We start from the raw sequence: 25,437 nt of genomic DNA on the forward strand, positions 1-25,437 counted from the left end.
AGTGTTAGAATGTACTAATTATCATTTAAATATCACCAAAACTGAAAAATACCTCTGGGCCACATTAATGTGCATTAATCTTCAAGCCTATTTTCCCCACAACTAGAAGTATAAGGCTGTCCTATAGAAAAAAGGTTACCTCTGGAATCCCTATTATTCTTTATCTGTTCCTGAGTATTTCTTTTTGGCTTCAGAAGGAGCACATAACATTTGGGAATAAAGATGCAGCTCAGTAACCCAGCACTGGAGGCCAAGATGGAGAAGATCTCCACAGTCACCATAGCCTTCCCTTTGCTGCTCTGATATGTGGGAAGAAAAGTGGCCCAGACACTACAAAACACTAGCATGCTGAAAGTGATGAACTTGGCTTCATTGAAGGTGTCAGGAAGGTTTCTGGCCAGGAAAGCTACAATAAAGGTTGCCAGGGCCAGAAAGCCCATGTAGCCCAAGACACAGTAAAAGGCAAAGGTAGAGCCCTCATTGCATCTAATGATTATGTGGCCATATTCAGAGTGCATGTCTGCCTCTGGAAAGGGGGGATAGGTTCCAAGCCAAATGCCACAGAAAATCACTTGGATCCCTGAACAGATGAGAACAACATAGATAGACATTCTAGGATGTATGAACATGCGGATCCTGCTCCCAGGCCTTATACCCCTGAAAGCCAGAATCACAATAATAGTTTTGGCTAAAATGGAGGAAATAGCCACTGTAAACACAACTGCAAATACTGTTTGCTGGAGGAGACAGGTGACAATTGAAGGATGCCCTATAAAGAGCAAGGAGCAGAGGAAACAGAAAATAAGGGAGATGAGGAGAGTATAGCTGAGAGTCCTGTTATTGGCTTTGACTATGGGAGTGTCTTGGAACTTCACAAAGACTCCCAAAACCAGAGCTGTCAGTAATGAGAGGAAAACAGTCATAAAAGTCAGTGTCATCCCTAAAGGTTCTTTCAAATTCAGGAAAGTCACAGCCTTGGAGAGGCATCGATCTCTCTGTTTATTGGGATATTCAGTCTCTGGGCACTTCATACAATGTTCTGCATCTGAAGGAGACAATCATAGGTTCAAAAGCTAGATCATATTGATTCTCTGTATATACTCCTTTTACTTCATTGATGATACCTGTTTTTTTAGTCTTTTCTCTTAATGCAATACATTTAGAAATTGTAACCCTTTAGCATCAAATTTAAAGAACACATTTGTATCCTTTGTGACATGTAAGAATTCTAGTCATAGAGTGCATATATTAATCCTTTCTCATTCTTCCCATCTCACAGTGAAACCCTTTACAACTAATTTCTATGGATTTTACAGATCTCTGCTGGATATATTCATTTTCTGTTCTGTGTTGGAATGTGAGCTCCCAGAACACAGGAATTATTTCCTTTCTCTCATTGTATCCTCACCATTTATTACAAATACCATCACATAATAAATGGTTATTGATTAATGGATTGATGATTTACTGAATAGCTGGCAGATTACTTATAGAGAAATATTCTTTACTTTTGTATGTCTGCCTTGCTAATGCTTAGGGAACTGAGGTTATTTCATGATATATTAATAGAATCATGAATTCTGTAACCCATTAATATCTTAGATTAATCAGATATTTTAAATCCAGGTTCTAAGTAGATCATAGATTGAATAATTTTTCACTTCTTTTGGGAATAGTGAATCGACCATAATTTAATCCTTTTATTCAGATCAATGGTATTATCATGAAATTTACGCTGGAGATGTTATTTGTAAAATAGTCTCTTTTTAGACTGATCCTTGCTGACAGCAGGCTTCCTTTTCCCTCTAACCTTCTCTCCTTATTCCTTCTCCCATCTTTTTCTATAATATATAACTTCAACCTTTCAAACCCCAAACCATCCCTTGAATTGTGTCTGTACCATCAGAAGCAAAAATGTAAATGGATTTACCTAGTAGTGATTTTACCAATCCCTATAGAAACCCTCTTATTTTACTATGTCAAATAAATAATAACATCATTAAGGCACATTGGTTGCAGTTAGGAATGCCTTGAGTCTAAATCCTGCCTCGTAAACCTACTAGCCATATGACTCTGAACAAGTCATTTCATGTTGTCTCTTCAATTCCAAATTAGTTAAATGAGGATTATAATAACATATACTGTCAGGATTGTTGTGAGGCTCAAATGAGATAACATATATAAAGCACAAAATTGAAACACTCTCTAAATGCTGGCTATTTTAATTTTTAGTATAATTATAATCATCAGCACTAAAGGAAGAACCATCTCAATTACAGGGGAGAGACACGTGTGTTCTTACACTTAGGCTGCAACAGATTAGGGTGTGTTGTAAAATTTGTACTTATTCTAGGGACTTCTTATTTTGTTAGCTTTTTCTTTGCTTTCCTCTTTCCCCTGAAAACAGAGGCATGGCTCAAATGCAATGCCATTGTATGAGGCACAAGAGTGCCCAATCATCTTCCAAAATATGATTATAAATTAATTCTACAAGTAGTTTAGCTCTCCTAACCAGGCCCCATTCTTGATCTCCCAAATTTATTCATTTTTCAGATGTTGCTCCAAATGCAGTGTGGCATATTTGATAGCAGATTGAAAAACCACAAAGACCCAGGTTCAGGTCCTGCCTCTGTTAAATATAATATTATAATCAATCCTATGGAAGTTATTCAACATATCAATGCACAAAAAAACTTTAGGACAATGAGACTCAAATAAGTTGCTGAATTTCATTATAGAGTCAATTTCTATTTCTTTTTACCTTAAGTAATGAAGTTACGGGTCCAGTTTACATTCTTGACCCTAACACTACCTTTATATTTGTTGTTGAAAATATTGAAAAATATAAGGGCCTACTGTTTTCAGGGTTCTATAGAAAGTCTGACTCTTCTATGTCATTCTGTGGAAAAGTCTTGATATGTGACCTGATCAATGAGGCAGAGATAAAAGATATTTAACTGTTAGTGAAAAGATGTGAGAATCAGCCTTTTTTGGCCCATGAGGAGCCTTAAAGAGTCATATATTTGTTCTGGGTTTCATGAGTGAAATAAAAGATGTGGAAAGCCACAAAGACACAGGTTCAGGTCCTGCCTCTGTTAAATATAATATTGTAATCAATCCTGTGGAAGTTACTCAACCTCTCAATGCACCAAAAAACTTTAGGACAATGAGACTGAAATAAGTTGCTGACTCACACACTAGAGTCAATTTTTAATTCTGTTTTTCTTAAGTAATGAAGTCAGAAGTCCAGTCCCCGTTTTTGTCCCTATCACTACCTTCGTATTTATTGCATAAAATATCAAAACATAAAAGGCCTACTCTTTTCAGTGTTCTATAGAAAGTCTGACTCTTCTATGTCGTTCTGTGGAACAGTGTTGATATGTGACCTGGACAATGAGGTAGAGATAAAAGATATTGAACTATTAGTGAAGAGATATGAAAGTCAGTTTTCCTATGGCCCATGAGGAGCCTCAAAGAGTCATATAATTGTTCTGGGTTTCATGTGTGAAATAAAGAATGTGGAAAATATGATGTCTTATGTCCCTTTTGTGCTTTAGCATTGGTTAAGTCATGAGTAGGTGTTCCTCTAAAACTGGACCAAAAAGTGAAATATATGAATCATTTTCCATTACAGCTACAAAAATTTAAAAACCTTCTTGCCCCATCTATCTCTTAAATGAAAATTATGTATGGGAGTCAAAGTCTACCATTATGGCAGTCATCTCTTTAAATCATTCTCCATTTTCACCATTACCATTAAGATGACCACTTTCAAATTTCCTTCTTCTCTCAGTCTTCCTGTAATTCTCAAATATTCATATGTATCAGTAGGCTCATTGATTTGGATTTTAATTCTGTGGATGGTCATGGTTCATCACTAGCCTCCTTGTTCTGAGATGGAACTTGGTATTCAGACTGATTTCTCTATGGGAAGTTTAGAATTTCTGAAACTTAACTATGTGATTTCTTGGAATTGTAGTTGTGGGAAAATGTTTTCTTTCCTCCTTATCCTTGAACAGAGATTTGCTTAATTTTAGGTGGACAAACTCAATCAGGAAAGAGCACAATTAAAATAACACTCTAAACTAAATGTTTTTAATTTTAGGGTGGATCATACATAGCTGTAGGTAAAGCAGGGAATTGTGAGGAAGAGATGGATAGAGAGAGACAAATGATCGTAGAGAGAGAGAGAGAGAGAGAGAGAGAGAGAGAGAGAGAGAGAGAGAGAGAGAGAGAGTTAATCATTTTCTGGGGGTCAAAGTATAGTGTGTCCAACTGTGGCTTCTTAGACCTTCTTAGCCTTCTGAAGGCTCTACCACATGTCAGACACAAATAACTGCCAATAACATTTGTGAGAGAAAAATCTCTAAATTTGTGGATAGCATCTTTGTGAGTTACTGTAATTCTACTTTTTTTTTAAATAGAGAATTACATCCTCTTTGATGTGCCCATGCCATGTTGGATGATCATGTGCCAGTGTCTTCCATCTGTCCCAATCAAGACCAAAATTTTCAAGGAAACATTCAGTGTCCTTGTATCAATACTGTCCTCAGTGTGAACAATTGCCTTCTGAGCATTCTCTGTTGCCTTTTAGGCATCTGTATGTTTGGCATTTGAGCCACGGGACCAGCCCATCAGAGTTGCACTCCCTGCTGTAGAGTTCGAATACTTGCCTCTTTAGCTCAAGAAGGGATCTCAGTGTCCATTTCCTTATCTTGCCTGGCAATCTTCAGAATCTTCCTTAGATAATTCAGATGAACGCTAATCAGTTTCCTGGGATGAATGTGGTATACTCTCCAGGTTACACAGGCATATAACAAAGAGATCAGCAGAATGGCTCTGTAGATCTTCATTTTTGTAGGCAATATAAATTTATTCTTTCCTATACTTTCCTTTGGAGCCTCCTAAACACTAAAGTAGTTCTGTCGATGTATGCATCAACTTTATCATCTATGCGTTCATCCCTGGAAATTATACTACCAAGATAATTAAATATCCATAGCATTCAAAATGTCTGCATTTGCTATAACCAGTGGTCCCACATAGGGATGTCGTGGTGCTGGGCGGTGGAGAACTTTTCTTGGAGTTATTTTAAGGCCAAATTTGGCACAAATATCAGAGAATTGATCCATGCGGTGCACCTCAGTCTTGGCGGGTGTAATGAGAGTTCCAACATTTTCATCAATTCTCCCTTCTTTTTAGTCTCGGCTTATAGCCTACTTCAAGTTAAATAATTTACCATCAATAGAGTAGCTCACTTTCATGACATTTTCATCTCCAATGAAGCTATCTGACAAAACGTCATGCTAACAAGCATGGGAGCAACCACACAGTCTTACTTCACTCCACTGGTGACTGGAAAATTGTGAGAGTATCACACATTATCTAGAAACCATGCAAGCATGCCAATCTAGAGTTGGTGCATAATACTGATGAAATTCTTTGGTCAATCAAATTTTGTCATGATCTTTCACAAGTACCTATGATGAAGAGCATCAAAGGTTTTGGTCAAATTGACGAATGTTGAATACTGACATCTCCTTTCCTGGCATTTCTCCTGGAGTTGTCAGGCAGCAACCACCATATCAATTGTTCGTTCAGACTTCCTGAAGCAATGCTGATGCTTAGGTAGGTAACCATCTTCCAGATGAAGGATAAGCCTAGTAAGGAGGAATCTGGAAAGAATATTGACAGGATTGACAAAGAGAGACCCCTTTGTGATTGCACAGGACAACTTTTTTTCTTTTTCTTTTATGAAGATGGACAACAGAGGTATCCTTGACCTTCTGGGGCATAACCTCCTCTTGGCATATTAACTGGAAGATTTCAGTCAACTTTTGTATGAGTTATATGTGTCTTGTTGATGTCTGCTGTAATGGAATCAGCAACAGGTTATTTGCTATGTGAAAGGAGTCTCGGCATTCAAAGCCTCTTGTTGTTCAATGTGAGGGAAACTTCAACCTGAGGCATGTCAATGGTTTAAGCATTCACTGATGATGGTCTGTTGAGAGCAGTATGGATGTGTTAACCTCTCCCACCAGAGTCATATCTTAATCACAGATCAGAGTGACTCCATCAAAATTGAGTAGCTGAGATGCACCACAGATATTTTCATCCATAAATAGCCTTCAGATATCATGGAAGTGCTTTGTTTGGATTGTTGACATTAGCATAAAACTGATTTTCCCCTGCTTTCTTATTGAGACAATAATCCTGTATTTTCCTAAGCTTTCTTTGCTCTTTACCTTTAATAGAGTTAAGTGGTGCCTTTTAGAGACATTCAAGCTGCCCTTTTGGTAAACTGGAATTCTTATCTGTGCTTTAGTACTTTATGAATTTCCTTATCATTTTTATCAAGCCAGTCTGCTGTTTGTGAGTATTCTGACCATGATGAACAAATTCAGGGCCTCAATGGCCATTAAAGTAATAAATAATTGTCCTTGGGACACTGTTGAAAAGGGTCTCTAGGTCATGATGAAATTTATCTATGGCCTCTTCAGGATTTTCCATGGTGGGAGCATATGTACTTATGATAGTGATTGGCACTTTCCTGAAAGTATCAATCTCTTTGTCATGAGCCTGTCATCCAATGGTTTTGGGGGCAGATAGACATGAATACATTTGGTCAGAAAAAGACAGAGACAGAGGCAGACAGACAAACAGAGAGAGAGAGAGGCAGAGACACAGAGAAAGAGTTGAGGGAGAAGGAAAGAAAGAACACCCTGATGGGGGGGTCAGGGATATCTGAAAGGATTCTAGGTTATTGTGGGAAGCGAATAAGAGAATAGATAAAATCTGAGACTCCTCTTTTGACCCATTTTGTGATCTTTGTGATTTCTTGTAGAAAAGTATTGTGGCCTTATTGAAAAGCTTTAAGTTCCTATCAGACCTGAATTTAAAGGGTTAACACTGTTAACACAGCAAGGAAATCTGCTGCCTGGTATACTAAGGCCAAAATCTTAGCGGGGGCAATTCAACCCTGAGAGGGATACTCCCCAACTTGGCTTTCTGATAAGAACCTAGTCAAAATTCAGCTTTGGCCTTGGTCTATTCTGAAGCCAATGTTCTGTGTTTTGATGTGACATTATTTGTAACTTCTGCGCATCTGCAAAGTTTCGGGGGGGGGGGTTCTTTTGTGTGAAATGAGTCTTGAAATATATATATAATAAACTCTATGCTCCTGGAGCCAGAGCTGGAAGCATGAGGTAAAAGATAACTCCCTTTTTCTGTCCTTATCAGATTATCAGAGATGATTAAGAGATCTCCACAGGTTATATCACATATGTTAGATCAGAAGAGTGAAGGAAAGATTTAACTTCTCCCTTTACCTTTTTTTATTTATGTATTATCAGTCATTTGGTGTCAAATTTTCAGCTTCCTTTTTCAGCTTCGAAGCCCATACATTTTGGTCACCTCCAAAACAATCTTTTTCTACATACTCTGGGACTCTCAAATCACAGTCTCAAATGTTTTATAATGGAGGAAGGAATATAACTAAAAGAATATAACATCCCATTTGAAGGCAAGGGGCAGGCAGCTCTCTTGTATTTGAAAATACAACAGAATTATTCTAATGGTCTTTGCAGATTGATTCCAGACCAAAAACTCACCTTAAATCATACTACCTTAATATAATTCTGAATGCTCAGAGATACAGACTGCCTCATTTGAATCTCCGTCATTGATTTTCTACCTGAAACTCTTTTTCCGGGGATAACTTATCTCAGTCTTAAACTAAATCCTCAATGGAATCTTCCATGCAAAATACGCCCACACACACTTATGCACACAAATTTATTGTGTCTAGAAGAAGATTAAAAGATTTTAGTTCTTCATAGAAATGACAGCAATTAAATTTTATCTATAAATCACATTTTATCATGTACTGGGATCAAAGAGATCCTGACATATTACTTATTTCATGATATTCCTCTGATGTTCTTTGGTCTCATATAAATTCTTATTCAGACAGTGATGTCTCAAGGGTTGTAGATGACTAAATGAGAGTTACTTTTCAGTTATTTTCCATACCAATTTTCATAAAAAGGGAGTTCCCTGCAGAAACTCACCAATCTGACTGGAAATTTCCCCTTCTGAGCACGGGGAGCAGTCAAAGCAGCAGGCAGGCTGCCCCTCTAAAGGGGTCTTCCTAAATCCAGGACCACAACTGTCACTGCATACAGCACGGGGAACCTACAATAGTAACAAGAGAATAGAAGACATTTCTACTGAGGTTTGGAGAACAAATAGGCTTATTTTTTATGTAATGTCTGATTTGATAGCCGCTGGCATAGACAACTAAATCATAATGTAGATAATATACTGAACTTGGAGTTGGGGAGAGCTGAATTTATACCCAGACTCAAGTATTATCTGTGTGGTCCTGAGGAAGTTATTTAATCTTTCTCTGCACTAGTTTCCTAAAATTTCTTTTAAAAAAACTTTTACTTTCCATCTTAGAATTAATATTATATACTGGTTCCAAGAAAGAAGAGATGTAAGGACTAGACCATGGGGGTTAAGTGATTTCCTCAGGGTCACACAACTAGGAAGAGCTTGAACTCAGGATCATGCATCTTTAGACCTGGATCTCAAGCAATAAGCTACCTAGCTTCTGTCTTCCTAAAGTTTCAAATGGGATTAATAATAGCTATTATTTCAGAGGATTATTTGGAGGATAAAATGAGATAATGTTCATAACCCACCTGACACAGATTAAGTTCTCAATAAATGCCTATTACCTTTCCCTTTTATTTTACATATCTTTAAGAAAGAAGAGATTCCTGTTGAAAGTGATAGTTTTATTGATATTTGGGGGGAACTTTCATCTGTTACATCTGAAGGGAGATTAAGCACAGTGTAAGGGCTATATTGTTAAGGGTAAAAATAAAAGGATTGACTAAAATTCTGTGAGTGTGGTCTCCAGGAATTATTACTCAATTCCAAATGATTTTATGGTAGTTTATTTACAAAAGGAGAAAGAGTGAAAGTAAGAAAATCAGAGAGAGTAGATTTTTATTCAAGCCTGATCCAAACCAGACAGGGCTTCTGAGTCCCCAGCAAAGAGGTCCAAGAGGTAAATTAAACACTTACTAGAGCACAAGTGGGTCACAGACCTCCCCATACTTAAGGATAAGTGTAGTGTATATACTTTGTGTAATTAAATCTAAAAATTGGCAGGTTAGAGTTAATCCCGTCTTCACAACAATGACAACTTGGAGAGGAGGAGTCAAGATGGAAAGATAACTATAAGAAATTCTTGCTTGTTGTGTAACCTTCAAAAATAACATAAGAAGTGAAGGGTTGAGGAGGTTATATTAAAATTACAAGTAAATATATATAATAGTACAACTATATATTATATAGCATATAACACATGTCTATTATATCTTTCTGTTTGTCTATGTATATTTATACCACCACAAGTCAGAAACAAGATGATGAAATAGAGAAAATGACATAGCATATCAATATATCCCAATTCCTCAAACAGATCAGATATGTATCAAAACAACTTCTCATGAATAAATTCAAGGAAAATTCACATGGTCATTTTCCAGCCTAGATTAACACCAGGTGATAGACAGAGGAATCTACAGACACCAGGAAAAGTGTATGGCGAGGATTATGCCATTTGAGTATATTCACCAGAGAAAGAAGAGATCCTAGACTCATATTAAGAGATCTTGATGGGAAGATTTGCATTTAGGTAGTTTTGCCATCACTCTCTAGCTTTGGGTCATAGAACTCTGGTAGAAAGAGAAAGGGAATTTTTACTCATGGGTAACCTTCTGTGTTAAAAACTGACCTCAGGCTATAGGTTTTATACTAAGAGAGGAGAATGTCCTGTGATAAACAGTAACATTGTGGCTCATATCCTGAGTGAAGAGGAGGGTTTCCATTCTAGTTTCTATTCCAGTTTAATATCTGCAGAGAAATAAGCAAGGCAGAATTTCCTAAATACCCAAAAGCTGGCAGACCCTTCATTCTGAACCAGCAGGACTGCTCATCTGGTTGACAGTGGAATAGTCATTTTAGTGTTGCTCAAACCCCAAACTAGGTCACAACTTTGGAGAATTCATAGTAGGGTGAGCAGGGAGGAGAAAGGAGCATAGCTCAGACTTTACGCTCAACCAGACCATTATGAAAACACTAAAATCTTTACATCTCCAACTTGAACCATCTCTGATACATTGGAATGAAACAAAAGTCCATCCCCTCCAATAAGACATCAGGAATATTTAAGACCTGCCATCTAGAAGTGTCCAAAGACTAATGTAAATATAAAATGAAAGATAGATAGAGTACGGATATAGATGGAAAAATGAGCAAATTAGTACGAGAATAACAGAATTTGCCAAGAAAACCCTTGGACAAAATCCATAAGGTCCTGTAGATTCATAAATGACCACAAGGCTAAAGAATAAAAAATACCATCTAAGATGCTCATTCCTGAAGTTACCTTGAATAAGTCACTCTATCTCCCTAAGCACCGTAGACTAGATAGCCCATGCGTTCTGTTTTCTATCTAGATATATATTCTCAATCTTAATAGTTATTTGATGTCTTCTATTCATAAATATATTCAATGTAGAGTAAACCAAATGAGCAAAAATTGGTGACTAGGAGTATAAATTTAACATTGAAATTTTCTAACCTTATTATCCATCCAGTTCCACATGATGGCATCCTGACAAATTTTGAAAACTTGTCCAAGTGGAGTTTTGGGGACAAATTGTCCCACTTTCACCAGTTCATCAATTTCCTTAGGAAAGAATACATAGTTCATAATGGCATACTGAGCCTCAGAGCTTTTATTCTCATCCACAAACACTTGGTCACCAGCACTGTTGTTAAATTGGATGTCTTTGAGGAAGTAATTCAGCTGAAAGGAAAAAGGAATCATTGTCTGTGGGTGATGCCTGAGGGAAGGGTTTCCCTGAAAGTATAAACTATGAGTTATATGAGAGATACTGGAGCTGTTTTGTAGTCTTATGGATTTTTATGGTCTTATTTAGAAGTGTGATACAATCTAGCTTTCTATTAGGCGATATGAAAATGAACCTCTGTAAGCTACAATGTTTACATCCCCAGCTTCAAAATTTCATTTTCTCCCTCACTCCTCATTTTCTTTTGCCTCCTTTTTCTAGTCTACTGCAAAAGTCTGTTGATTTCTCTTTTACAGTATCTCAAATAAGCCCCCTTCCTGTCTTTTGATACTGCTATGAGCTCATTATTTCACACCTGGGTTATTGCAATATTCATAGACTTCTCTGGTGGATCTATCTCTCACAATTGAGGATCATCTGTCTTCATTCCAGTCCTTCCTCCCTTCATCCACCAATATAATTTTTCTAAAGGGCAGGGATGATCATGCCACTTCCATATTCAAACTCTAATGACTATCATCTACAGAATAGCATACAAAATTTGTGTAGCATTCAGATCATATCATGTACTAATCCCTCCATTACCTTTCTGATGTTCTTATATTTTTACATCACTCCCTCCACCCATCTACTCATTGTTTTTTTAATTTTTTAAACCCTTAACTTCTGTGTATTGGCTCCTTGGTGGAAGAGTGGTAAGGATGGGCAATGGGGGTCAAGTGACTTGCCCAGGGTCACACAGCTGGGAAGTGTCTGAGGCCAGATTTCAACCTAGGACTTCACGTCTCTAGGCCTGACTCTAAATCCACTGAGTTTCCCAGCTGCCCCTCTGTCTACTCTTGAATACTGTAACACTGGTCTTCTTACCATCACATGAAGAAGACACTCTATGTCTTAGTTCCAGCAGACACCTTCTCTGATTGTCTTCTGTTCCTAGAATTCTCTTCTACCTTGTCTTCATTTCTATGGTATCCCTAGTTTCCCAATCTATCTTAATTCTAGTATCTTCCCTTTGTTAACTCTTTCCTATTTATCCAATATACAGCTTATTTGTACTTTTTTATTGTCTCTCTTATTAAATTGTTAGCTCCCTCTTAGGAAAAATAAAAATATTACAATAGAGGATAACATCATTCTTAGTCCCTCAGATTTACAACTTAATAATTATCCTTGATCCTGACCTTCTCTCTCCACTCCCCAACCCAATATTTTGTCAAGGCCTATTGATTTCACCTCTGTAACATCTCTTCACCATGTCCCCTTCTCTTTTCCTCTCTAACATATCATTTAAGCCATCATCACAAGAAACTTGGGCTATTTCAGTAATCTGTTTGTGGGTCTGCTTGTCTTGAGTGTCTCTCTAATTCTCCTTCCATTAAGCAATCAAATTAATTTTTCTAAAATACAAATCTTCAGATGTCATACTCTCTACTCAAGAAACTCCAGGGGACTCTCTATCAACTACATGACCAAATACAAAATCTGTTGTTTGGCAGTCAAAGCGCTTAGTAATGGAGCCTTTCCTACCTGTCCAGTCTTCTAACGTCTTCTGACATTTTTCACTACTTTCATCCAGGGGCAATGGCTTCTTCCAATGCCTCTAAAAAGATGCTCCATTTCTTCACTTCCGGCATTTTCTCTGTGTCTTGTACCTGGAATGCTCTCCTCCATTATTTCCACCTATTAGATTCCTTGGCTTTCTTTAAGTCTCAACTAAAATTGTATCTTTTAAAGGAAGCTATACACAACCTCTCTTAATTCAAGTTCCCTTCCTCTTTTAATTATTTTTCATTTTTCCAAATGATCTCACATATAATTTATTTATATATATATTTATTTTCTTGTGGTCTCCCCCATTAGATTTTGAGCTTCTTTCAGGTAGAAACACTATTTTGCTTCATTTCTGCATTCCCAACATTTAGCACAGTGTCTGGCACAGAGTAAGTGCTTAATAAATGTTTACTGACTGGTTGACTGATTATCTCACTATGTGTTTTCCTTCCTGTATTTGAGAACATAGTTCAAGTGTATTATGAGGAAATTTGATTCTAAAAGATGATTAACTACCAGTACACTTTCCTTGTAAAACATAAACATGATTTTTGTTGTTCATTGAGAAAAAGTCAGACTACTTTCTCCACTATATAATTAGAAATTTTGACTATAGTTTTAAAATATATTTTTTGCTGAGGTCGTTGCATTTAACTAATTTTTAAGAGAATATTTTTGAAAGTAGTATAGCTAGTGTCAATGCATTTGAAAAGGGAATGGAATCATAGAAAAAGCAAGTTTAGCAGTCATATAGAAACATGAAGCTTTCAAGTGGAGAGAGACTGTGTGAGGCATAAAAAGGTCTAAGATAATTTCTTTCTTGAGAGACTGAGTAACTTAACTGTCATGAGACAATGAAGACAGCATTTTGGGGGAACTAAGTATACATCAGCCCTTGAAGGTATTCTGAGAAGTATTTTTGATGGGCTGATATCTTTAGAGAGTTTCCACGTGAGATTATTCCCCCTTCCCTACTGATAATTATGAAAAAAAACCAACAGCTTCCATTAATGACTAGAGGTGAATTTATCTAGAATCTTTATAATAATAGATATGTTATTGAAATATTTTCTTGAATATTATTTATACTCTTAACAAAATGCAGTCAATAGAATTTCTCTTTTCTAAGCCTATGATTCTAGGGATTGATAAAAGTGATCATTTAAAACTTATTCTGAAAGAATTGTCTCCAGTTCTTATATAAACTGAGATGAGGGTTCAGAGTGAATTGATTGATTAATGAGAAACTGTGTACCAGTAAATAATATATAAATAATATAATATACCCTCCTTTGCTTTAAAGCTCAGAATGAGAATTAGTAAGAATTAACTCATTCACAGGTATAGATGCTATTAGGACTGGTTATTGGCTTGGTTGTCATCCAGGATAGAACATTTTACAGCCTAACTGGAGCAACTTAGGCTAATAATGAATACTTTTTCTAAATGGAATAAGATGTCTTTGGAGGTGGTGGGTCACTTCGTGACCAGAAGTACATTGACAGAGTAGTTACAAGAATGGTTCTTGTCCAAAAAAGAATGACTACTAGATGATACATGAAGTCCTTTCTAATTCCAAGACTCTATAAAAAGAAAGAGCAATTCTGAGCTTCATGTACAAACTGAAAAATGTGAGAAGTTAACAATAAAATCTTTAAGGAACAAATAATCAGATAAATCGAGAGTTTGAAGGAATTTCATTATCCATCTTCTCCTACTTATAATTAAAATATACCCTAAGTATACCATAACTAGAAAGAGGCCATTCATTCAATATTACCTGCCATGAATGAGGTTCTAAATATTCATCATCTCCCATTGATATTTCCTCTGATTTTCTCATAAATATTTTGTGCATAACCCAAGCCACAGCATAGATAGCATTGTAGATGGTATAACTGAAACCAGAGATGGTCATATCAAAAGAACACAGAGGTAAACTCTCCAGGGAAGCATTTGGCAAACAAATCTCTTGTTCTGGGTATTCTGGTTGATCTGGGCACTTAAAGGCTGAGAGCCAGAATCCCTTAAGTAAAATGTCATCTGGGTATTTAGAAGGCGTAACTGCCTTAAGAAAAGTCTTGAACCCAGGAATTTCCCTCATCAAATGTGAAAATGTGAGAGCCCCATGAAAAGTGTGGCCATCATGATATAGGGGTCTCATAGTAATATCCCAGTGAGATGTGGCAATCCAAACCTTCCATCTTATTATCATTATAGGAACTCCTGAGTATCTCAGAATCATTAATGAATCTGTATCACCATGGATGACAATAACCTTGGTTGCTGACATTATGATCCTGGGCATGAAGGTATCATGTGATTCCATATGTGTTCTCTCACTGACAGGAATCTTCTCTGTGAAGGACACACAAACACCATTCTTTGCCATTTCCCCTCTTATTTCCCACAGGAATTCCTCTCCTCTCATATCATCTGAGACAACCAGGCCTACCCAGTTCCATTCAAAATATACAATTAAGCGAACAACACCTTGGTGAAGAGAAGAGTCTTTAGAGGCCATCTGATAGAGGAAAGGAAACTGGACTTTGTCACTAAGAATGGAATCATATGGACCATAACTTATCTGGACAAGAAAGAAACACACATTTGTTTGACACATAATTATTTATTTTACATTTTGTAATTTTTTTCTAACTCTTGCTTGGTTTTAAAATCTTCCCTTTCCCATTTCTATGTTTACCTAATTTTCATACAGTTTCCTTCTTTATATCCAAGTCATTCATCTTCTCTGAATTTATCTTGGTGTAGGTTGTGAGATATTGATGTAAACCTAATCTCTCCCATATTGTTTTCCAATTTTCCCAGCAGTTTTTTTCAAATAGTGGATTTTTGTCCCAAAAGTTGGGTCTTTGGGTTTATTATGCATTGTCTTGCTTACATCTCTAACTCCAAGTCTGTTACACTCATCCTCCCATCTTTCTCTTTGCCAGTACCATATTGTTTTGATGACCACGGCTTTATAGTATAGTTTAATATGTGATAGTGCCAGGCCACTTTCCTTCACATTTTTTTCATTATTTCTCTTTATATTCTTGAACTTTTGTTCTTCTTGCATCCAAATTTCTAAAGGAGAAACTAGTGGAGCTCAAGGACAAAATAGATAGCAAAACTATAATACCTCAACCTTCGCTTATCAGACCAAGATAAATCAAACCAAAAAATAAATAAGAAAGAGATTAGAGGGGTAAATGAAATCCTAGAAAAATTAGAGTTAATAGATATATGGATAAAAATAAATAGGGACAAAAAGGAAGACACCTTCTTTTCAGCAGCACATGGAACATTCACAAATATAGACCATGTACTAGTGCATAGAAACATGACAAACAAATGCAAAAAAGCAGAAATAACAAATTCAAACTTATCAGATCATAATGCAATAAAAATAGTTATTAGTAAGAATACACAGAGAGGCAAACCAAAAACTAACTGGAAACTAAATAATATGATTCTCCAAAATAATTTAGTGAAAGAACAAATCATAGAAACAACAAATAATTTCATTGGAGACAATGACAATGATGAGACTTCTTACTAAAACCTATGAGATACAGCCAAAGCAGTTCTAAAGGGAAAAAATATATCACTGAATGCATATATTAACAAATCAGGGAGGGCAGAGATTAATGAATGGGACATGCAACATAAAAAAACTAGAAAAAAAACAAATTAAAAATCCCCAGGGGGCAGCTGGGTAGCTCAGTGGAGTGAGAGTCAGGCCTAGAGACAGGAGGTCCTAGATTCAAACCCGGCCTCAGCCATTTCCCAGCTGTGTGATCCTGGGCAAGTCACTTGACCCCCATTGCCCACCCTTACCACTCTTCCACCTATGAGACAATACACCGAAGTACAAGGGTTAAAAAAAATCCCCAGATGAAAACAAAATTAGAAATACTAAAAATCAAGTGAGAAATTAATAAAATCAAAAGTAAAAGAACTACTGAATTAATAAATAAGACTAGAAGCTGGTATTTTAGAAAAACAGATAAAATTGACAAAGTACTGGTCAAACTAATAAAAAAAGGAAAGAATAAAACCAAATTAACAGTTAAAAGATGAAAAGGGAGGCCTCACCTCTAAAGAAGAGGAAATTAAGGCAATCATTAAATCTATCTTACCTAATTATATGGCAATAAATATAGCAATCTAGGTGATATGGATGAATATTTCCAAAAATATAAATTGTCTAGATTAATAGCAGAAGAAATGGAATACTTAAATAATCCAATATCAGAAAAATAAATTGAACATTACATCAAAGAACTCCCTAAGAAAAAATCACCAGGGCCTAATGGATTCACAAGTGATTTCTATCAAACATTCAAAGAACTATTAATCCCAATACTATACAAATTATTTTATATAATAAGCAAAGGAGGAGTCCTACAAAATTCCTTTTATGATACAAATATGGTACTGATTCCAAAGCCAGGTAGACCAAAACAGAAAGAAAACTACAAACCAATCTCCCTGATGAACTTAGAGGCAAAAGTCTTAAATAGAATACTAGCAAAAAGACTCCAGCAAGTAAACAAGAGGATTATCTATCATGATCAGGTGGTATATATACCAGGAATGCAAGGATGGTTCACCATTAGGAAAACCATCCACATAATTGACAATAACAACATGCTAAAAAACAAAAATCACATGATTATCTCCTTAGATGCTGAAAAAACCTTTGACAAAATACAACCCATTCCTATTGAAAACACTAGAAAGTATAGGAATAGAAGGGCCTTTCCTAAAAATAATAAACAGTATATATCTAAAACCAACAACAAGCATCATATGCAATGGAGATAAATTAGAAGCCTTCCTAATGAGATCAGGTGTGAAACAAGGATGACCATGATCATCTCTATTATTTAACATTGTACTAGAAACACTAGCAGTAGCAATTAGAGAAGAAAAAGAAATTGAAGGTATTAAAATAGGCAAGGAGGAGATTAAGCTATCACTCTTTGCAGATGATATGATGGTCTACTTAAAAAATCCTAGAGAATTAACTAAGAAGCTTGTAGAAATAATCAACAACTTTAGCAAAGTTGCAGGATACAAAATAAATGTACATAAATCATCAGCATTTCTATACATTTCCAACACTTTAGAGCAGCAATAGGTAGAAAGAGAAACACCATTTAAAATCACCCTAGACAATATAAAATACTTAGGAATCTATCTACCAAAACAAACACGGGAATTATCTGAACATAACTACAAAACACTTTCCAAACAATTAAATCTAGATCTAAACAATTGGAAAAACATTGATTGCTCATGGGTAGGAAGAGGTAACATAATAAAAATGATGATTATACAAAATTAATTCACTTATTTAGTGCTATACTTACCACACTATCAAAAAACTTGAAGGAAGGTGTCCTAGCAGTAACTGATATTAAATTATACTATAAAGCAGTGGTCATCAAAACAATATGGTACTGGCTAAGAGACCAAAGGGAGGATGAGTGGAACAGACTTGGGATAAATGACATCAGCAAGACATTGTATGATAAACCCAAAGACCTCAAATTTCTGGACTAAAAACCACTATTTGACAAAAACTGCTGGGAAAATTTGAAAATAATATGGGAGCAATTAGGTTTAGGTCAACATCTCACACCCTTCACCAAGATAAATTCAGAATTTGTGAATGACTTGAATAGAAAGAGGGAAACTATAAATGAATTAAGTGAACACAGTTGTCAGATCTATGGGAAAGGACAGATTTTAAAACCAAGCAAGAGTTAGAGAAAATTACAATATGTAAAATGAATGATTTTGATTATATTAAACTAAAAAGCTTTTGTACAAAGAAAAAATTGTAAAAAAACCAGAAGGGATCAAACCCGGCCTCAGCCACTTCTCAGCTGTGTGACCCTGGGCAAGTCACTTGCCCCCCGTTGCCCACCCTTACCAATCTTCTACCTATGAGACAATACACCGAAGTACAAGGGTTCAAAAAAAACCAGAAGGGAAACACAAATTGGGAAAAAGATCTTTATAACAAAAACTCTGACAGAGGTCTAATTACTCAAATATACAAGGAGTTAAATCAATTGTATAGAAAATCAAGCCATTCCCCAACTGATAAATGAGTAAGGGACATGAATAGGCGATTTTCAGATAAAGAAACCAAAACTATCAATAAGCACATGAGAAAGTGTTCCAAATCTAAAATAATTAGAGAAATGCAAATCAAAACAACTCTGAGGTATCACCTCACACCTAGCAGATTGGCTAAAATGATATCAGGGGAAAGTAATGAATGTTGGAGGGGATGTGGAAAAATTGGGACATTAATACATTGCTTGTGGAGTTGTGAACTGATCCAACCAATCTGGATGGAAACTTGGAACTATACCCAAAGAGCTCTAAAAGACTGCTTGACCTCTGATCCAGCCATACCGTTGTTGAGTTTATACCCCAAAGAAATCATAGATAAACAGACTTGTACAAAAATATCTATTGGTGTGATTTTTGTGGTGGCAAAAAACTGGAAAATGAGGATATGCCCCTCAATTGCTGAATGGCTGAACAAATTGTGGTGTATGCTGGTGATGGAATACTATTGTGCTCAAAGGAATAATAAACTGGAGGAATTCCATGTGAACTGGAAAGACCTCCAGGAATTGATGCAGAGTGAAAGGAGCAGAGCCAGAAGAACATTGTACACAGAGACTAATACACTGTGATAAAATCGAATGCAATGGCTCTCTGTACTAGCAGCAATATAATGACCCAGAACAATTCTGAGGGATTTATGGAAAAGAATGCTACCCACATTCAGAGGAAGAAATACAGGAGTGGAAACACAGAAGAAAAACAACTGCTTCAACACATGAGTTGAGGTGGACATGATTGGGGATGTAGACTCAAAACGACCACACCAATGCAACTATCAAAAATTTGGAAAGTAGGTCTTGATCGAGGACACATGTTAAAACCAGTGGAAATGTGTGGTGGCTATGAGGGATGGGGATGAAATCGGAGGGTGAAGGGGAAAGTAAGAACATGAATCATGCAACCATGGATAACTTTTCTAAAAAATAAAAATTATTTAAAGAATAAAATAAAAGTGAATAAAAAAACAAAAATATCAAGAAATAGAATGACAATGAGACAATATATCAAAATTTATGTACACAGCTAAAACTTACTTAGGGGAAAATTATTTATCTAAACTTGCATATCAATAAAATGGAGAAAGATCATATTAGTGAACTGGACATACACCTAAAAATAATTGAAAAAGATGAAATGAAAAATCCCCAATTAAGCAGCAAAATGGAAATTCTGAAAAATTAATGCAGAAATTAATAAAATTGAAAATAGGAAAATAATGAAACTAGTAAGGAAAACTAAGATGGTTTTATTTTTTAAACAATAAAACATACCATATTTAATTAGTTTTTAAAAAAAGGAAGAAAACATTTTCTGTATCAAAAATTAAATAGGTTGATTTAATAACAATGAAGACAAAATTAAAACAAATATTATGAATAATTTTGCCCAATTATAAGCCAATAAATCTGAAAATCTAAGGAAAATGGATGAATATTTACAAAAGCATAAATTTCCAAGATTAACAAGAGAAAATAAAAATGTTAATAATTTCATATAAGAAAAAAGTCACTGAAAAAGCAAAGCATTTAGATATGTGTTGATTAAAGCAACTGTAGAATGCAGTGATGAGTGTTAAACTGGTATCAAGAAGGCTGGAAGTCAAATCACATCACAGAAACTTATTAGCTTAATGATCTTATATGGACATACTAACTTTTATGAGATAGCATTCCCCTCTTTAAAATGGGAGTAAAAATAGCATTTGCCTTTTAAGATTGTAGTAAGGATAAAAAGGAATATATATGTAAAGAAATTTTAAAAGCTTAAAGCACTTCAAATATGATGACTATTTTTTGTATTATAATAACAAGTACTGTGATTTTGGTTGATAAAGGCATAGAAAACATCAGGTTCAATAACACTCACCTGTGGAAACTTGTAAAGGTTGAGAAGAGTCCCCATTTGGACAGAGAGAGCTGATGTGGCTCCTCCAATAACTGCCACAGATTTATCCTTTTCCCCACAGCTGTAGTTAGGGATGAGCTTGCCCTGGCCAGACAGCCACTGCAGGGAGCTCTCTAAGGTCTTTTCATCACTATGGTAGGCATTGTAGAGGTGAAATCCAAAGGAAATATTAGGCAATAGATAGGGATCCCTGTTAATCTCATCTACAGCAAACACTACAGAGAGAGCCTGCTGGTAATTTTTATACAGCCACCTTTGGGGAAGAGTGACATAAAACATTAACAAAGTCTGCAAAGTATAGTGTTTAGAAGAAGGAATTCCTATCTTGTGAGTCAAAAGCCTACAAACATTGCTCAGCTCATTTTATTGATATTAAAAATAGCCTCCCTCTGTGCCTTGTTATTTTACTCTTCTTTCTTAAGATTCCTAAGATAATGACTTGAAGTTCTCATGCAAATCTGCTTATCTGAGTCACTCATTCATACCACAGAAAAATATTGAATATCCAGTATGTATTACTCTACATCCTGTAGAGGCTTTGGATGGTCTTTGACTCCAGAAGACCAATGGTATAGCGAAAGAATGACTCGATATACCAATAAGTATAAAACAAAGTGACAGGTTATATAAAAGGTGACTGGAATGAAGAACTAGGAAAGCTGAATACAGTAAAGTACCTGTCACCTGAACAAATTAGGATGGACTTCATGAAGGGCATCATAGCTCAGAAAAACTGAGGATGATTTTTGATATATTGCTATTTGAAGAAAAGATTATTTCACCAAGGGGAGGTAATGATATGAAAAGACACATATAAATGTGAGAATAGGAAGTTCTGCACATTTTGGCACCCAAAATCTTACACAGATCATATCTGATATTTTCAGTAAAAGGTGAAATCATAACTCAGCCAGTCTTCCTCTCTCACTTCCTTCTCTATCTTAAAGGAATGGGAAGAGTAGAAAACTAAAGTCATTTTAAAGATTGTGATTTAATGGTAGATCTTTAACCAGGAAGCCAACAGAAAAACAAGCTTCCTATTTATTCTTGGCAATATTATAGAATTCGAAGAGAAATAGAACAGAATAGAAATACATTCAACCTACTAAGATAGTTTCAGCAGTTATCACCTCTCACGAAATTTCAACCTGTTTTAATGCTGGCTTTCTAGTTGAGCAATCTCAAATCCTGGCTACCTTATTTAATGTGAAAAAACCCTAGAATTTTTAAATATGTATTGGAAATTCACTTGCTATGTTTTTGAGATTTTAAATTCTGTTCATCTTTTCCTTATGCCTCCATTTTCCATTGAATTAGAGTCAGAGAAGAAAGAAAGAGCTACCTTATTCTCACCAAGGAATTGAAGTCTTAAGAGAAAACCCAAAATCTGCATAGAGTTTAAAAGAGCAAACAGGATTTTTATTTAAATTCTCATAAGGAGACGATAGAATTTTCTTTTCCCACTAAGTCAAACAAACAATTCTGATTACTTGTTCAAAAATAGAGAAGAAAGAAAGAAAGAAAGAAAGAAAGAAAGAAAGAAAGAAAGAAAGAAAGAAAGAAAGAAAGAAAGAAAGAAAGAAAGGAAAAAACAAAAGTAACAAAGGAACAAAGAAAGAAAGCAAGAAGGAAGGGTAGAAAGGAAGGAAGAAAAGAAGGAATGAAGAATGAGGAAAAAAGAAAGAGGAAAGATAGGAAGAAAAAATATGAGAGAAAGAAAAAAGAAACAAAGAAAGAGTATCAGAAAAATAAGGTATTTAAAAGATAATCAGTGACTAAATTTATTTACTTATTTCATTCTATAAAGAAAAAAGAAACATAAAAATGCATTTGTAAGAGAAAAATGCATAAAGGGACATAAAGGAACCTAGAAGGTTTTTAAAGTGACAAAAGGTAAGAAAGATACATAGGGGCATTTACTGATAAGAAGGTATCACAAAGTGAAATTATCCAGAAGCTAATGCATTTTAGTCTGAACACTTTTCCCTCATAACAGACTTACAGAAAATTATACAGGAATTTAAATTGCTATGCATTGAGTTCCTGTTATGTAAATCAGGGTTTCTACAAAGGGAATTAATACAGGACAAATCACAAACCTAAGGCCTGGCTATCAGGACAAATATTAATACAGTTTCTCAAAGTCCCAGAAAGGAAATCTAGGTCAATTTCTTTTATTTATTTTTTTAAACCCTTACCTTCTGTCTTGGAGTCAATATTGTGTATTGGCTCCAAGGCAGAAGAGTTGTAAGGGCTAGGCAAAGGGGGTTCAGTGACTTGCCCAGGGTCACACAGCTGGGAAGTGTCTGAGGCCAGATTTGAACCTAGGACCTCCCACCTCTAGGCCTGGTTCTCAATGCACTGTGCTACCCAGCTGCCCCCTTGATTTTTTTTAGTTGCATCCTGCTCAACTAAACAGGTTTAGAGAAATAAAAACAAGCCCCTTTCGTATCTTCAGGAGAAAGTTAAGGAATTCTAGACAGCTCTGAGAAATAGCAGGAATTCCATGAAGGCATATGTAAATTTCACTCAGTACTTCTTACAGCTGTATCCTAGACATACCTCTTTTTTCATATTAAACTAAAGCTTACTAAACCCATAACTTCAGATTCTCTCCTAGTAGGTTTTAGTCAATTTTATTAAGGTTCCTTATGCTGGATTGTTCTGACTGACTGACTGTAAAACTAGTGTCAAGAATAATAAAGGAAAATATAAACTCATTTAAAAACTGTGATTTAATACTGGATCTTTAATCAGGAAACCCATAGTAAAAAACAAATTTCATATTAATTCTTAAGAAGACATGATTGTATATTTTGGGAGGAATATAACATCTTTACTAAAGGAGTTCCCAATACTCCTTAAACTTTGTTCTTATTTGTTGAACAGGCAAATGGAGAACTTTCAATGAAGTAAAATAGGATAAACACCTTTTTTGCCCAGTATTACACTCAATAGCAATAACTTCTCCAAAAGATGGAAAGGAGACACAGGCTTCAAGAACATCTCCTTCAAGATATTAACCTGATTCCAGAGAGTCTGGAGCCTTAAGACTTTCATTACCTCTAATATTTAAGTATTCCTATGAAATAGAGCCAAGGGAGACAGGGTAAAAAATACTGAGCCTTCTCAGGACTAAGACTCTGGTACATGCCATTTTTAGGAAAAGAAGGAGGAGAAAGTAGAGAAGTTTTTACTATTCAACTTTGGAAATCAATCAGATATAGGGGAAATTGACACGAATATAAGAATAATTCAGAGAGGAGAAGTGGAGGGCACCCATTTCCTCATGATGTATGGGTCTACAATTCTGTTCCATCTATAAGGACTTCTTTTTTAATCATCACATTGAAAATGAGGTCACACAGAGACAGAGAGCCACATACAGTGCTCACAAAACTTACTGATAAGGCTTACAAGCTTTGTTAGGAGGACTTTTAAATAATTCTTCTCCTGTTCCCATGTTCACTTCAACTGAGAATAAAGATAAGAAGATCCCAATCACCAGGTCCCCATCTTGGGAAACAATAGGGTTAATCTGGTGGAAACAGGGATGCTTCTCTCTCTTGAGTACAGAGCCTGGAATTTGCAGCAACAAAGATATAACAAGGGAAGAAAAAAGTTGAGAAATACTGTTCTGAATATGGGGCAACATCTCTCTGCAAATTGGCCACATATCCAAGCATCAGGAAATCAAGATGTCACTCAGACTAGAGCAGTCAGTTGCTTTAATCAGTTTATTTAGGAACTGTCCAGTCTCAGAAATGACCTGTCCTTCTGTAGATGACTAAGTTCTCATCTGCCTGCCATAGCTGATGAAACACAATTGGACATTAGTGTGGCCCATGTCTAAGACAAGGACATCAATACAAGATAAGTGATCATTTTATAGATCAGGTTAAACTCCCCCAAAATCCTTATTGTTACTTACTGATGAGGACCACTCCTCTTACTGCAATCTCCAAAGAGAATTCTTCGTTCATGAATAACTCTGGGGACCAGATTGCCTGAGGTATCTCCAGCTGTGTCTCAGTATCAAAGAACATACTTTTTGTTTTATTCCCAGCAGTCTACAGTACAGAGGGGCCTTTCTAGTAATTTCTGTATCCTGAAATCAGTAAATGGCCTGTGAGGATTAAATTTCATGAAACATTCTGTAGTAAGTGACAAAATTTTAAAATATATACTTTGATGACAGTATTTTTCCTGACAGATTGTAAAAGCGATGGCTTTGAAGTCCCCTCACTTCCTTGTACCAGGTCCAATGTAAGCCAGGTTTCATACCTCACACTCTGTGTATCTATTCCAAAGAGCCACATACAGTGCTCACAAAATGTATCTGCCATTTCCCCCATGACTCCTTGTAAAGTATATTAGCATCACAGTCTCAATAATAAAAGAGGCTTCAAAGATTACTTAGAACAATATATTAATGACTTTTATTTTTAAAAAGTCAGAAGATTGAAGGAATTGGGGAAATTAGGACAGCAAAGTGTTAATAGTGAAAACTGAGAGAACTATATAGACTCCATCTTATGACTCAATTCTGGAGCTAGTTCCTTTCCCTTTCTATTCCGTTTTGGGCCTAATCCAAATTCAGTCTTGTTAGAAGTTTATTCAGCCATAGGAATTGTGGAAAAAGAATCTTATAACATGATTTAAGTCGAGCCTGGGAAACTGGACCACCTGCATATGTTGCTTAGAGTCCCTTTTCCAAGAACCTAGTTTATATAGTCAGATTCTAAGATTAATATAGTTTTCTTATAATTGTATATCTTAAGTAATTCAAATTTCTTATCTAAAAACCTGAATATCCTGACCAATCAATTGTTATTTTAATGTTCCTTTCATTGTTTACAGATACTTGGGAAAGAGTGGTACATCTCTTTTCCTGAATTCTATTTCACTGTCCCCCTCCCAACTAATTTTTCTCCACTTA

The 25,437-nt window shown here is 35.7% G+C and overlaps 2 protein-coding genes across 2 annotated transcripts in view; both read right to left on the bottom strand.

Moving 5' to 3' along the window:
• Positions 1 to 25,437, bottom strand: part of LOC123245883 (immunoglobulin lambda-1 light chain-like) — a 1,010,762-nt gene that overhangs the window by 816,951 nt on the left and 168,374 nt on the right. The gene's annotated exons all lie outside the window — the stretch shown is intronic.
• LOC123245828 (vomeronasal type-2 receptor 26-like) lies at positions 75 to 24,114 on the bottom strand. Its single transcript, XM_044674826.1, has 6 exons — positions 23,903 to 24,114; positions 20,460 to 20,751; positions 14,221 to 15,027; positions 10,658 to 10,885; positions 8,070 to 8,193; positions 75 to 1,045 (listed from the first exon to the last, which is right to left on the bottom strand). The coding sequence occupies exons 1-6, from the start codon at positions 23,959 to 23,961 to the stop codon at positions 75 to 77; spliced, it is 2,481 nt and encodes an 826-aa protein (XP_044530761.1). The 5' UTR covers positions 23,962 to 24,114.

The sequence above is a fragment of the Gracilinanus agilis genome, chromosome 1 (genome assembly GCF_016433145.1).
Source record: "Gracilinanus agilis isolate LMUSP501 chromosome 1, AgileGrace, whole genome shotgun sequence".
Lineage (NCBI taxonomy): Eukaryota > Metazoa > Chordata > Mammalia > Didelphimorphia > Didelphidae > Gracilinanus > Gracilinanus agilis.

Excerpts from the sequence above, each read along its gene's own strand:
- LOC123245828 (XM_044674826.1), bottom strand. The coding sequence starts at position 23,961 with ATGGGAACAGGAGAAGAATTATTTAAAAGTCCTCCTAACAAAGCTTGT. Across the intron at positions 15,028-20,459 it reads ACCTTTACAAGTTTCCACAG|ATAAGTTATGGTCCATATGA; the intron begins GTGAGTGTTATT and ends TTTCTTGTCCAG. Across the intron at positions 1,046-8,069 it reads GGAAATTTCCAGTCAGATTG|ATGCAGAACATTGTATGAAG; the intron begins GTGAGTTTCTGC and ends TGTCTCCTTCAG.